The sequence below is a fragment of the Haliotis cracherodii genome, unplaced genomic scaffold (genome assembly GCF_022045235.1).
Source record: "Haliotis cracherodii isolate W230 unplaced genomic scaffold, xgHalCrac1.p SCAF_28, whole genome shotgun sequence".
Classification (NCBI taxonomy): domain Eukaryota; kingdom Metazoa; phylum Mollusca; class Gastropoda; order Lepetellida; family Haliotidae; genus Haliotis; species Haliotis cracherodii.
This window is the reverse complement of record NW_027266284.1, coordinates 4455483-4469067: the sequence shown is the minus strand read 5'-3', so window position 1 is coordinate 4469067 and position 13585 is coordinate 4455483. Positions and strand designations below refer to the sequence as shown.

At 38.5% G+C, this 13585-nt stretch overlaps 1 protein-coding gene across 3 annotated transcripts in view; it reads left to right on the top strand.

Moving 5' to 3' along the window:
- The window catches only part of LOC139473393 (polycystin-1-like protein 1), a 235293-nt gene that overhangs the window by 160786 nt on the left and 60922 nt on the right, over positions 1-13585 (top strand). For all 3 annotated transcript variants that reach the window (XM_071255959.1, XM_071255957.1, XM_071255956.1), the window contains exon 36: positions 8605-8719. In XM_071255959.1, the coding sequence (XP_071112060.1) occupies positions 8605-8719 (115 nt within the window). The remainder of the gene's footprint in view (positions 1-8604; positions 8720-13585) is intronic.

Here is a 13585-nt window from a genome sequence, read left to right as displayed (position 1 = left end):
GGATCTTCATCGAGGTATATTGAATAGACATTTTCTAGTTGAGTCAAGTATGGCCTCTGTGAGGTTCGTCGAGGCATGGAGAAGGAACAATTGATTAGTTTTACATCATGCTCAGTGATTAGACTGCCCTTTTATCACTGAATTGATGCCTTCGGACCCAGTTTGTCTGGCGCCTCGTACACCAGGTAATCATTTGGCTGTTACATCTTAAAACATGTATGACCTTCCGACACTAGGTTGAGGGAGAGCGGCAACGTGTGAGAAAATGGTCGTGGGATTTGAACATTAATGGCATTTGTGGTTGGGGTGCAAAGAATATTTCTGGTCCAATAGCTGGAGATTGGAGGTCTGCTCCATTTAGGCTCAGCTTTAGTTTAAATGGCTGATTTTGTTGCGTTATAGGATGACTTCACAGCTGGAGTGTCATAACACTCGTGACTGACATCCTCGTCTACAGAATAAACTTCGGTGCATCATTTTTACTGTAACATGAGTGAATGGTGGTCAAGTCAGCAGTCACTAGGAGCTCACCTCTTGGAAAGGTCTTGAACTTTTGGGGCCCATGAAAAGCCTTTACTATTAGTGTCAACCTTAAAAAGCCTTGAAAATAAACAAAATAGCTTGAAAAGCCTTGAATTTCTGCAAAGTGACGTGTACATGTTTCTTGTAAATAAAAGTTTAAGAGTGATTAATCATAGTGATAGATTTGTGTGCCAAAGACCATGTAGAATTCATGACAGACATAATTATTTTATTTCTTGGTTGTAACAATAAATCTTGTTGAAAATTGTTTGATGTTCATACTGCATTTTAGATCTTACAACTAATATATAGTATGCTGGATTTAAAAAAATATGTTGACCGACTAAGGCTTTTAACTCACCTTAAAAAGCCTTGAAACTGCCACTTGAAAGCCTTTATAAAAGCTTTGAAAAGGCCTTGAATTTTAGTGTTCAATTTCTGTATGAACCTTGAATCTTCAATATTCAGCTATATCACATTATCTTGTTAATTCAACCTGGACCAGGCAGTTACTGGATGAAGGTATGAGCAAAAAAAGATCGAACATGACCCAGAGTCTGACCTTCCATTTCTAGTTCAAGCGACACTTACACAACATGAGACATAGGGGACTATTCTTGACCATAATCCTCATTGGGGAAAGCATATATATGAGATGATTTATGATTCATTGAACATACAATGATAATTCATAACATCCCAGTTGTACAACAAGGGTTCGTTGGTCAAGATGGCTGCTGAAGGTGAATAGGATTTGGATGGGCGGTACAAGGGTCACATTGTTACTATGGCAACAGGAGCAGGAGATGAACACAACCAGAGGAAGAAACAACTTAGCAGATTTATCTTATTTGTAGAATCATCTTTGGGGACAACAAAAATAATAAGAGGCAGCAGACATGATGGCTTCAGAGGGTGAATGGGATTTAAGTGGGTTACCTGGCTGATTGTCATATTACAACAAATGGACATTGATCACCAGTGGTTGACCAATGGTTGTCTGGTTCAGACACAGTTACTCTATTGTGTAGTCTGTTATGAAGATAGTGTGGCAGGGTGCAGTCTGCCCACAGATGGCGTTGGTCATGAGGACAAGGCATCCAACTTTTGACGATCCCGGGCTTGAATCCCAGCATTGAAATTACTCATGGCTGCTACATAGTGCAAAAAAACCATGAATTCACTTAATCATTTGTTGAGATAACATAGCTTGCAGCGGATTCAAAGTACGTAGATGGAAGGTGATAAACATATACTGGGCTGCTTTGGAGATAAGCATACTGGAGTTTACAGATCCAGTATTTGTAATCCTTATTCACAACCAATCCTGACATCCAGAGTTTCTTAATAAGAAAACATTGTAGGTTTTGGTGATCATCAACAAAATCTTGGCAAAACGTTAGATTAAAAATTGCTGAATAATGTGCAGGGTTCCAAAATGTCATGAGGGAGTATGTGATCTGCTTGTCAGTATTGTAATGAGATGAGTTTACCATACAAAAAGAGCTTCTTTCAAGCAATGTCCCAGTTAGGATTTGGTCGGAAAGATATTTTTTACCACAAGGGAATCACTGTCAAGGTTTGCAAGCATTCCCTCTTACATAACATATGTTGCATGTTAGCAGTATAACACTTATGGGTTATTATTTTCAAAATTAGCATCTTTCATAGACTATTTCTTTCTGGTTTGTACTACGGCGAGAGTTAGACTGATGTCTTTTAAAACAGCCTAACGACATCATAGAGCGTCAGCCAGTTTAGCAGGGGATTACACTCTCATGTTGGAATTGACTCACACTCAGTACTGACTCCGAATCCACCAGCCTCCATCGAGAAATCTGCATATTTGAGATAGCATGTGAATATCACGACTACATCACTTTAAACATAGACTCGTTGATATCTCTTTAATGCTGTGTTTGGTGTACCCGCCAGGCGACTGGTGTGCATTATTCACGAGGCTCCGTTTTATTTCAGGCGTATCTCCATCTAAAATAGACTCCTCATGTTTTGGGTCGCCATCATTTTCGGATGGTTTGATCGAACATACATAAGATTGCTGTAAGGAAATTGCCGTCGTCGGGGATCAATGTTGCAAGGTACATTGACACTTGTGGGGTAACTTCAAAGTCTTCTTCCCACACTCCGTCTGAACCTCGCGGATTGTTGCTTGTATGGCTGCCGAATCCTGCATGATAGGTTTATTGAGGAATTTCTCGTAAACTTATTAATATTCCATCTTAGATGTTATTTGGAAGAAATTAATACACTCGATGAGCTGCTCATCCTTATCAGGGTGCGTCTGAATGTTTTTCAAACACTCGTCATCGACATTGATTTCTTTGTGAGTCTCCATCGCTGGAACAGAGAGGCACTTTACCATTTGTGCATATCCCAGTTGCTGTCTTTCACTGCAGGGAATACCACCTCTTGATGGAAAACAAATATGTTGTCAACTAAAATAGAATTATTAGTACAAACACATCGAGTGATAATTTATTAGTATGAGGGAACTATTAAAACTGCTAAAGAAAAGGGAGAAACGTGTTTAGATTTGTATGTATGACACGGAACAATGTGAGCTTATAAAAGTGAAGCATTGTTCCTTAATGCAATCTCATCTCTGATTTCTATTTCCTTATAATAATTGCCTTGTTGGGAGGAAATAGGTTTGTAATGGCTGGTTGAACAATGAGCGTTTTCAGTTTATGACCAAGCAATTACAGGCAGATAGCGTCAAGCTGAAGTTGTACATAACAGGTATGTTTCTAACAATCAACACTGGTTATCGTAATTGCTTAATTAGTTTATTTATGTAGTTGCAGTATGTAATCAAGTTGTGTGTTATGACTACGGCAGCTTGGGAGGGAGGCTGGAAGATAAAAATAGTACTTTGGCTGTACTATAGTTGTCCACACTCTCACACATGCTCACACAAATTAGGACAAATACATACAGAAAAGTCTTTGTCAAAACATTTGGGTGTTGACTTATGCTGCTTGTGTGGTGTTGGAAGACCACAGGGTCAGATAATTAACAGATAACTGTGTTTGCTGTGTCATGGATCTCAGAAACTGACACATGAGAAATCAACAGTTAGTCCATCCTTTTTGACAGAATAACCAAAATGTCAAGGTCTTAGCTTCAAGTTAAATACTGTTAATGAAATTTCAACATTTAGTGGAAAATAAAAAAAAAAATTAGAAATAAATAAACGTTTATACGAGTTTGGAATGCTGCAAAGCTATGTCAAGTACTGGTATAGATTCTGCTACAAACAGATTGCTCTCTTTGTTTGGTTTCCAAGGAAACCATCCAAAATTGATGAGTTTGCAGGTTGATGAACATTTGAAAAAATGTTACGTGTCCACAGCAGGTAGCTAGAGGTTTAGGAAGGATATATATATTCTAAGTAAAACAAATTCCTTCATCTTAATTTTGATTGCTTGTCTGTGTTTGATTAGCTACATGCATACAATTTTGTGAAGCCCATTTCTGGTGTCCCCCACAGTCATATTGCTGGATTATTGATAAAATTGACATAAAAACATAGTTACTCATTCATCTTGATATATTATCACACATTAATGCATGTGATATGAATTGTTGATTTGTTATCACCTATTTACACCTATCACCTTGTTGTGCATTTACTTTTATCAGCAATGTGTAAAAACTTTATTTTCATATTTTTTCAAGTCAAGTATAATAATAGCGAGAGTATTTACTTACCTACAGACAGACAGGGCTTGAAGTGGTAGTTTTGGAATGCAAGCCAGATAATCTACTTGCAAATAACATCTTTTGTCGTGAGTTATGTAAGTGTAATGCCCTTGATTATTGATTGAACACCATGGCTGCACTGGCAATTCGTAACGGATCGATCTGCCATCCAGTTGGGTAATTTTATGCTTTGGGCAATTTCCCCCTCTCCCTGTGTTCTCAATGTACGGTAATAAGATATCCCATCACAAAAAGAACGGTCACAACACTTGACAGAGACTTAGAAATCATAAATATTCATTATGAAATTGACCCAAGTACTTTTTCTTTAAAAAGTCTGAGATGCCTGGCAGACCTCCACTGTCCATTACATTAACATCAGTGTAAGAGAAATATTCTTTTATACCCCAGTTATTCAACGATCCACATTTATGTCAGAAACGATTTCAATTCCAAGGAGACTCTTAGATATGGAGTTGCTCAGTGTGTTGAGTATGGTGAGATTTTATCCGAGTCCTATTTGATACGTGTGCACATGTTAGTTGTTCACAGGCCCTGTTGCACCATCGCCGCCATGCCTGGAGGAATATTGAGTGAGCTTTTCTGATTTTGTCAGAACATTGATCACCCATAGCTTTGGTATTGAACGACATTTATTGCCAAAATTGACTGTTTAATTAAGCAAAATGAAATATTGTATTATGTGTTCCTGCACCAAGTTGCACTTTGGGTACAAAGACTTATTTTGTGGGGATGTATTCTACTGATGAAGGAAAGTATTATGGTACATAGGAATGTTTACTTTCATTTCCAACTGACCTGGAATAGAGATGGCAGACTTGGAAATTAGTGGGAGCATTGTTGATCTACAAGTTGAATACACTGTCTGCAATTCAGTGGCACTACAAGACAACTTTGAATTGTTCAATTGATTTTACTAACATTTTAATCAATAATGCTATTGGAGTAACTTATTTAAAGAAATGGCAAGGAAGTTATCAGGTTTGCGTTCACTCTGGGGGATGGTGGGATATGGTTCAGCATTTTTTGGGACTTCGGAAAATTAAAGGTGTTACTTTCAGTGTAAGTGAGTGAAGGTAGGGATGTCATGATACAGGCATCACATGGTATGATACGTATCTTGATACAGAAGCCACGATATGATATGTATCTCGATACTGCATATACAACATTTTGTGTGGAAAACCCAGTCATTAGACTGAGAATCAAGTCTATAGACTTGCTTATAAATGTAAAGAAGAACAGCTGACAACTGACTAATACCCATCGCCATGACACTGAATCAAGTCAACTATTCTGTATGAGAAAACAGCTAGAAACAAACAAGTTTACATACTTTATTATGACAGGCGGCAAGGAAAAGCTGGTCAGCCTTGTTATCGGGACAATTTCGTATCCAAAAGACAACCAAAAACATTTATGAGGAATTATGAAAATTGTTTGTACTTGCTAGTCTGTACTATTAATATCAATTGGAGATCAAATGAACATCGATATAATGGGTTAAATGTGAATCAATGCCAAATTAAGTGTATCAGGTTTGTACCATGCAAAGTGTTCTGCTGCAACGATGTACCGGTGAATCACGACATCACTGAATGAAAAATATTGTTTTACACCATATTTAGCAATAATGCAACAATTTTACAGCAGGAACCACCAGATACGTGCTTCAGGCATTGTACCCATGTTGAGAATTGAACCCGGGAATTTTACCACTAGGGCACCGTACAGTCCCCTTTCAGTTTAAAATTGAGTAAATTTCTCCTGAATCATTTAGATTGTTGGAGAGTTTTAGAGGTTGAAATGCTCTCTTAGTGCTGCTTTTGAATTAGAAAAACATTTAAATTTGCATGAAAAGATGGCAGAACAATTGGAAAATAGTATGAACATCTATTAGTAAAATGTCAGTTAGCAAAGGTATGATTTAATGTGAGAAGGATGTGGGTTGGATTTGCAGTTATAGATGTCCTTAATTGAATGCTTTTGTTTATGAAGAGAATTTACGGAACACCGCTTAAAATAAGGTTGGAAATATTGAATGACAGCAGATTTTCTGCAGTGTTTGGTATTACAAAGAAGTAGGTAGGTAGGCTACAACTTTAAGTATATTTGTGTGCACACTAGTCACATGGGATCCATTTCAGACTTGTTTGAGTATGTTTCAGTTTCATTTCCCTTAATGAGAATATTTTTACAAAATCTCTTTTAAGGATTAAATATAAATATAGTATTCACTTTTAACATCCTATTCTAAACTATTTGCATAACTAGTCAGTTTGACCCCTGAAGGATATCCTGCAATTGTTGTTGGTTTCAGGATAACTTGAGAATGCACATTGTTGAAATAAGTGTATTAATGTCATTTTATGTTATTTTGATTTCTAAATGCCATTCAAAGACTTGATATGACATGGAGATGATGCATCAATATCCATCAACAAGTACACAACATTAATTCTCTTCCATCATTTTAATAGTTAAAAAAATAGTTTGTTTCACTGAATGGGACGAATGACCTGGAATATAATCTGTTGTGCTACCTGGATAGAGGATGTCAAATATTAGAGGAGGGTCTATGCAACTGTAGAGGTCAGTTGAATGTATTGATGGTAATAAAGTTCCATTATGAATGGACCCGTGAAGATCCGGGGTAGAATAGCTCTTCAGCAACACATGCTTCTCATAAAAGGCATCTTGTGGTCAGGCTCGCTGACTTGGTTGATGCATGTCATTGATCCCAATTGCGTGGATCGATGCTCATGATATCAATAACTGGATTGTCTGGTCCAGACTCAGTTATTTACAGACCCTCATCATATAGCTGGAATATTGCTGAGTGCAGAGAAAGAAAGAAAGAGAATCAGTGAAGCAAGGTCAAATTGTCAGAGATACTGTGCTAGTTATCAGACAAAAGGTAAATTAATTCCTCTTTTACAACTAGTTGCAGATTGGATGTGTCAAATATGAATGCAACCATCTTGTAATTGTGATGTCACTGCATTGTAACTTTTGTTGCATGATGTCCTGGATCTATATGACGTCATCAGTGGAATAAATTCTTATCCATTTGCTCTCAAATTAGAACTCTAATGTGAAGAAATTATGAAGTTTTCTTACGGACGAACGTTTTTATCCACATGTCGTCAAATTATAATTTTAAAAATGATTCTTACCAATGATACTTTTGTGCCAAACTATATTATGGGGGGATTTATAGCCATTTATGACCTATCATTTACGTAGTCAGTTATAGCCCTATGTGACCTATCATTGGCGGGGTGAGTTACAGCCCTATATGACCTTTGGTTAACGGGGTGAGTTATAGCCCTTTATGACCTATTTTAGAAAAATTACAATACTCCTAATCTTAAATCAGACATCTGTGTCAATATGAGACCCATTAGCTATCTTCAGACCATGTAATTGTGTAACTTTGTGTTCCTTTGAAGAAGGATTTACAGGGCAGATTATATCTTGCCTTGTGTGAATTGCTAAACATACTGTGACTATAGGTGTCAGTGAAAACTGTATGATCTAGTGTGTGGAGTACCAGTTATTCAGTGAGATTCAAATCTTATGGGATCGAATCTCAGTCACATAATATCAAGTATGATGTTCCAAATGAGCTCTGTCAAAGTCAGCAAGTCTAAACCCACTAGACCTTTAAACCTTTGCCAATGAATTATTAACTTCCTAATTCAAACTAAGGCACTGCTGATTTGTAATTTATTCTTTCACTAACATAATTGGCCTAAACTTTGCATGCAGTCATATATTTATCATCTCAGTAAAGACTGGAGGCACAGCTTCTGTCCCTGCAATAGTTGTGTTGCTGCAAACACGTTTGTTACAAGATGAGAGTCACAACCCAGAACAGGGTCACCCTGTTGGCAAATATTGTGCACAAAACATAATATGAAACAATTTTGTGGCAAGTCAATGATGTGGAAAAAAAAAGTGATTAATATGTTATCTATGATCAGAGTACATGATGTGGCAATGTTTCGACCAGCGTGAAACACAGCAATTACAGCCATGGTGTGGGAGAGTCTTATCCCACCATCTGCTGAGGCCCGTTTACCCAGCTCTCCAATGAGATTCAAATCTTGGGGTCGAGTCTCAATCAATAGGGAATGAAATTGACTGACTGAAGTAAGTAAACACGGTAGCTGAGCCATGTTTTTTCAGCGTTCGTGAGCCAAGCCTGCCTATGGCCAGTGGCCTGCATTGGTCCGGCTGGCCGAATCTGCCTATGTGGAGAATGTTCACCGAACGTTGTTGAATATGGATTTTTCTTCAGCAAATATTGACCTTAACCATTTCGTCCAATTGCAGTACTCCTCTCTGTTTCGATCCGGGATAACTTTGGAGCCAGGACCTCTTACTGCTTTAGTCCGGTCGTTGTCCGTCCGAAGGATTCAAGGATCGGAGATAGAGTCGATTCCCAACAGTGAGTAGCTATTGTACAGGCAGTGTTTTAGTGTGCTTGCTGTTGAAAGAGAAGAGTGAGGCAGTGGATAGCGGCACTCTCTCACAGGTGAATTATTCAGGCTTATTACTAGCTGTTGTGCACCACAATGGTACGCGGATCGCCCATATCACTCATGCTTATTGACAGTGCTTGCTCTCTTTCACTCGCTATTGTAGAGAATCTGTTCGGAGGTCCTGCGTAGGAGCCCCCTCAAAGGAGGATTTCATAGTATTGATAGATTCCCATTTCCCAGGGCTTTAGTACTCTATAATCCAGCTTTACTACTGGTACGTATAATGTGCAGGTCATTAATTTGTGTCTTTCATTCAGTTTGTAATCTGTTCAACTGTATGTGTCAGTAGCCGGCATTTGAGAAGGGTTAAACATTGGGTTGTTACAAAATGTATGTGGATAGGCTATTAGGTTTTAGAGAACCATCGGATTTCAATATACAGATGTGATGTAAACTTTGAACTTGCTAAGATCTTGTCACTCCATGTCAGTTTGGACTGTTCTCCTCATAGGACAGTCCTTCTTCAGATGAGGATGACTATATATACCGACTTTTCCATGTCATGATCTAATGTATATGTACTATTAAAATAGGAAGATGTATGCTGCATTAACTATCCTTGTGAGAAGGCAAGCATCCATCCAGGTCTCTCATTTTACACATGATACATATTTCAAGAGATAGCATTAGAATGGAGATATTGATTCCAAATAACATTTGGCTCAGAAATACATAAATGTTCCAATATTATGAGAATATCTAAACTATATTACAATTAGATAGAGGAAGTGGCAAGTGAACTCATATTGAGTATTGGACGCGGTTCTCAGCTGGGAGGAGGTATGTGATAGTGGTACATTGTTCTTAACTGTGTATCAATGAAATGGTAAGTAATTGCTAATAGGATCTAGTAGACAGGGCTATAAATAATTGATGGTAGTGGGCCCGAACATGGTTCCCACCGTGTTGGGTATGTGCTGTAGTTACCTTGGGACCCTCCCAATCAATATTGTTAGGCCAATTGGGTTTAACAGGAAGAGAAATTATTCATTGTTGGAATATAACCCAGAAACTACCAGCCACACCGGAGTCGTTTTGTGCCCGGTCAGCATTTCAACAAAATTACTGCCACAACTGCAGTATATTGAAGTAATGGCTCCTCAGTGTTATCAGGCAAATGGAAAGTGTTATTTCTGGCAAAAAGTGACGAGGAATAATTTGGTAAATGATGGAGGTGTTGCTGATATGATGAAGCTGGGTGGATAAACTGAGCTGGCAGGTGGTGGGTCATTAGTAAGTCATATATACCGGCCCATTGTGCAATATTGCTGTTGAATATTCAGGCAGAGACCTCCTAGCCTCTTTGGTTCTACTTCCAAGAAAAGTCTTTGTTGTATCCCTGCTTGATATCATTTATGCTTCTGAAAGTAGTTAACAGTGAAATGATTTACAATTGTTTATTGTGCAATGTTCTTATGTTTGGTAATGGTGGTTATTCATTTAATGGTTTGAGTTATTGAACTGTATAGGTTCCTATGAATGCTTATACTCAGTGGTAATTGTTGGAAACAAGAATCTCGTACAATATGATCTTACCACCAAGTATTTCACTTTTTCCAGATAAATGTATACTCCTTTGTTTGTGGTGACTTTTCCATGCTGGTATTTCATGTAGAATGTCATATGTTGTTTAAGAAATAGTCTAATATTAAAAATAACGTTCTTTCCAATATTTTTCATCTTTACGCATCTTAAAGTCAGCAAAGTTCTTCCTCAGAATTTATGTTTATTTAGTGGAAAATTCTACTCTCCGATAGATTTTGTCTGCAGTGATGTGCATAAGACTAGCAATGAAATAATTTGTTTTGTAATATTCTGTCCATGACATGAGTTGCACGTCTTGTCAGATCCTGTTGGACAATGTTCCTTAGTCTCCAGGAAGATAGTTGAGTTCTTCATGGACAACACAGTCTATTGATTAAGCCAGTTGATTCAATTACCTTGATCAAAAGATACCCTGACATTCTGTGAATGACAAAGTGAATGTACTCTAGATATTCTGAAAGAACCTTTCAGAGAAATGTGAGTGATTATTAGTACTTTGACCTTGAATATGGATTGTGATAGATTTGTAGGATTCTTGGAAAGGATTTCCCGCTTTGTGTCCAGAATGTCTGTTCTTAGAAGAAGATAGAAAAATCCTTATGGTTTAAAACAAGTGTCAGTGATGGGATTAACTTAAATTCAGATGGATATTCTTGTAAAACGTACTGCGTAAGAAGAGAACATCATGACATTTAGTGAGATGCGTTATGAAACTCAGAAGTACTGTTGCTGTTGTTTCATGGAGGCAAATCACAAATACTGCAGTTCATGTGTGTAATATACTACTCAAACAATGTAAAATTTTGAAATCAAGCCTGTAGTAATTTTTTTTGAAAACATGTTTATTTTTCACAAACTCATATTGATATACAGTAACTGAAATGGATCATCATGTTTGACTCTACCCTTTCTACAGTTTCCTATGCTTCTGCATGAGGTGGTAGGCCTCAGTACTTCTGAAGGAACATAGGATCAGTGATCAGTGTGCTTGTTCCAGCTGCTCACCAGGAATCAGTGGGATCATAGACATTTATCAAGATGAGGTCTGTCAAATGTAGTAATTCCAAAAGATATAGGGAAGTTCGGGATGTATCCAAATAAAGAAGGGGTGCTTAACTTTTAACCACATGTATCTATGAAACCTGTTATGTCAGCATGGGAATTTCAAGAATGAGGCAGATAGCGCCTCCTACAAAATCATATCGTTGTTGGAAGAAGTAAAAACTAGCTCCACTGCAGGCCTCAGAATCAAGGACAATTTATCCAGATACTTACTTTCCCTCAGTGAGCCTAATAGGTGCATTCTGCCCATAACTTAACTAACAGAGACTTATTAGATGTAATATGGTAAGATAATGGCCACATCAATACCTGAAAACATGTTGTTTCCTTTATGAGAAGTCCAACTACATGTTGGCCACATTTCCCAAGCTTTAGTCCCAATAATTGTCTCATAAGGTTTTCTGTCAAGCCTAAATGATTTTATGACACGGTCATAAAATGCCAGTCCCTGGTCGTAAATTTCATTATGAAACTGACATTGTTTGATGACGAAGGAATGCTTGTGATTTATTGTCCTGGTGGAGCGAAGTGTCTCTTCCTTGACTTGGAACAATTTACAGACTAGCGAGGCACTGGTTCGTAAATGATGATTTTGTTGAAGGTACTTGAGATTCATTATAAAGCGTATGCACTGTTTATTGGTATTATCTTGTTGATATCCATAAGCTTCAGCCTTGGTATTTCTGTGTTCATTGGTATATGTCTTTGTTAGTACCTCAGTATGCAATGGTAATTGGTTTGTACTGATCATTGCTTAATGGTACAACAGTGTTTATTTCATGGTACTTACAGTGATGGTGAATGTTTTCTTGTCACAACACCCTTAGTTTTGAAGAGGAAGACATAGATCTGTTTGCATGACATCTTTATTGTTTGTCGTGATGTTTCAGGGCTGTTTTTTTCCCCCTTGAAAAAGTCAGAGGAAGAGACAAGAAGTAGTGCTGAAAAGTTTCATACAAGTTGCATGTCTTCATGTTCTAAAAAACTTCTTTATCCCATCAAAGATTTAATAATAGTTTTACATGACAGCCTAAGTGCAACAACTCCCATAAGTCTAGTTGTATTAGGGGCGTGGAGTGGTTGCAGCAACTCCCATAAGTCTCGTTGTAATGGGAGCATGGAGGGGCAACGCGGTTGCAGCAACTCCCATAAGTCTCGTAATGGGAGCATGGGGGGGCAACGCGGTTGCAGCAACTCCCATAAGTCTCGTTGTAATGGGAGCATGGAGTGGCAACGCGGTTGCAGCAACTCCCATAAGTCTCGTTGTAATGGGAGCATGGAGGGGCAACGCAGTTGCAGCAACTCTCATAAGTCTCGTTGTAATGGGAGCATGGAGGGGCAACGTGGTTGCAGCAACTCTCATAAGTCTCGTTGTAATGGGAGCATGGAGGGGCAACGCGGTTGCAGCAACTCCCATAAGTCTCGTTGTAATGGGAGCATGGAGTGGCAACACGTTTGCAGCAACTCCCATAAGTCTCGTTGTAATTGGGCATGGAGGGGCTATGCGGTTGCAGCAACTCTCATAAGTCTCGTTGTAATGGGAGCATGGAGGGGCAACGTGGTTGCAGCAACTCTCATAAGTCTTGTTGTAATGGGAGCATGGAGGGGCAACGCGGTTGCAGCAACTCCCATAAGTCTCGTTGTAATGGGAGCATGGAGTGGCAACGTGGTTGCAGCAACTCTCATAAGTCTCGTAATGGGGCATGGAGTGGCAACGCGGTTGCAGCAACTCCCATCAGTCTCGTTGTAATGGGAGCATGGAGGGGCAACATGGTTGTAGCAACTCTCATAAGTCTCGTTGTAATGGGGCATGGAGGGGCAACGCGGTTGCAGCAACTCCCATCAGTCTCGTTGTAATGGGGGCAAGTATACTGTTGCAATATTCGCTTGTTGCACCAATGAATGCAATTGTGAAACTGTTTCTTGTGTCCGACACAATGTCATTGCTGAAATATTGCTGAAAGAGGAATAAAACTAGACTCACTCACTCACTTATTGTATATATTTATATATTGACACTATTGGATCGTCATAGCAAAGGGAACAGGATGTTCAAGAGATGGGACATTGAAGGGCATATTCTACTATTGTAATGAGTGGGGAGTTGAGTGCACCAGCTTGCAAGGATGAGCAGAAACATTCATTGAAACTTCTCAGTACAAATG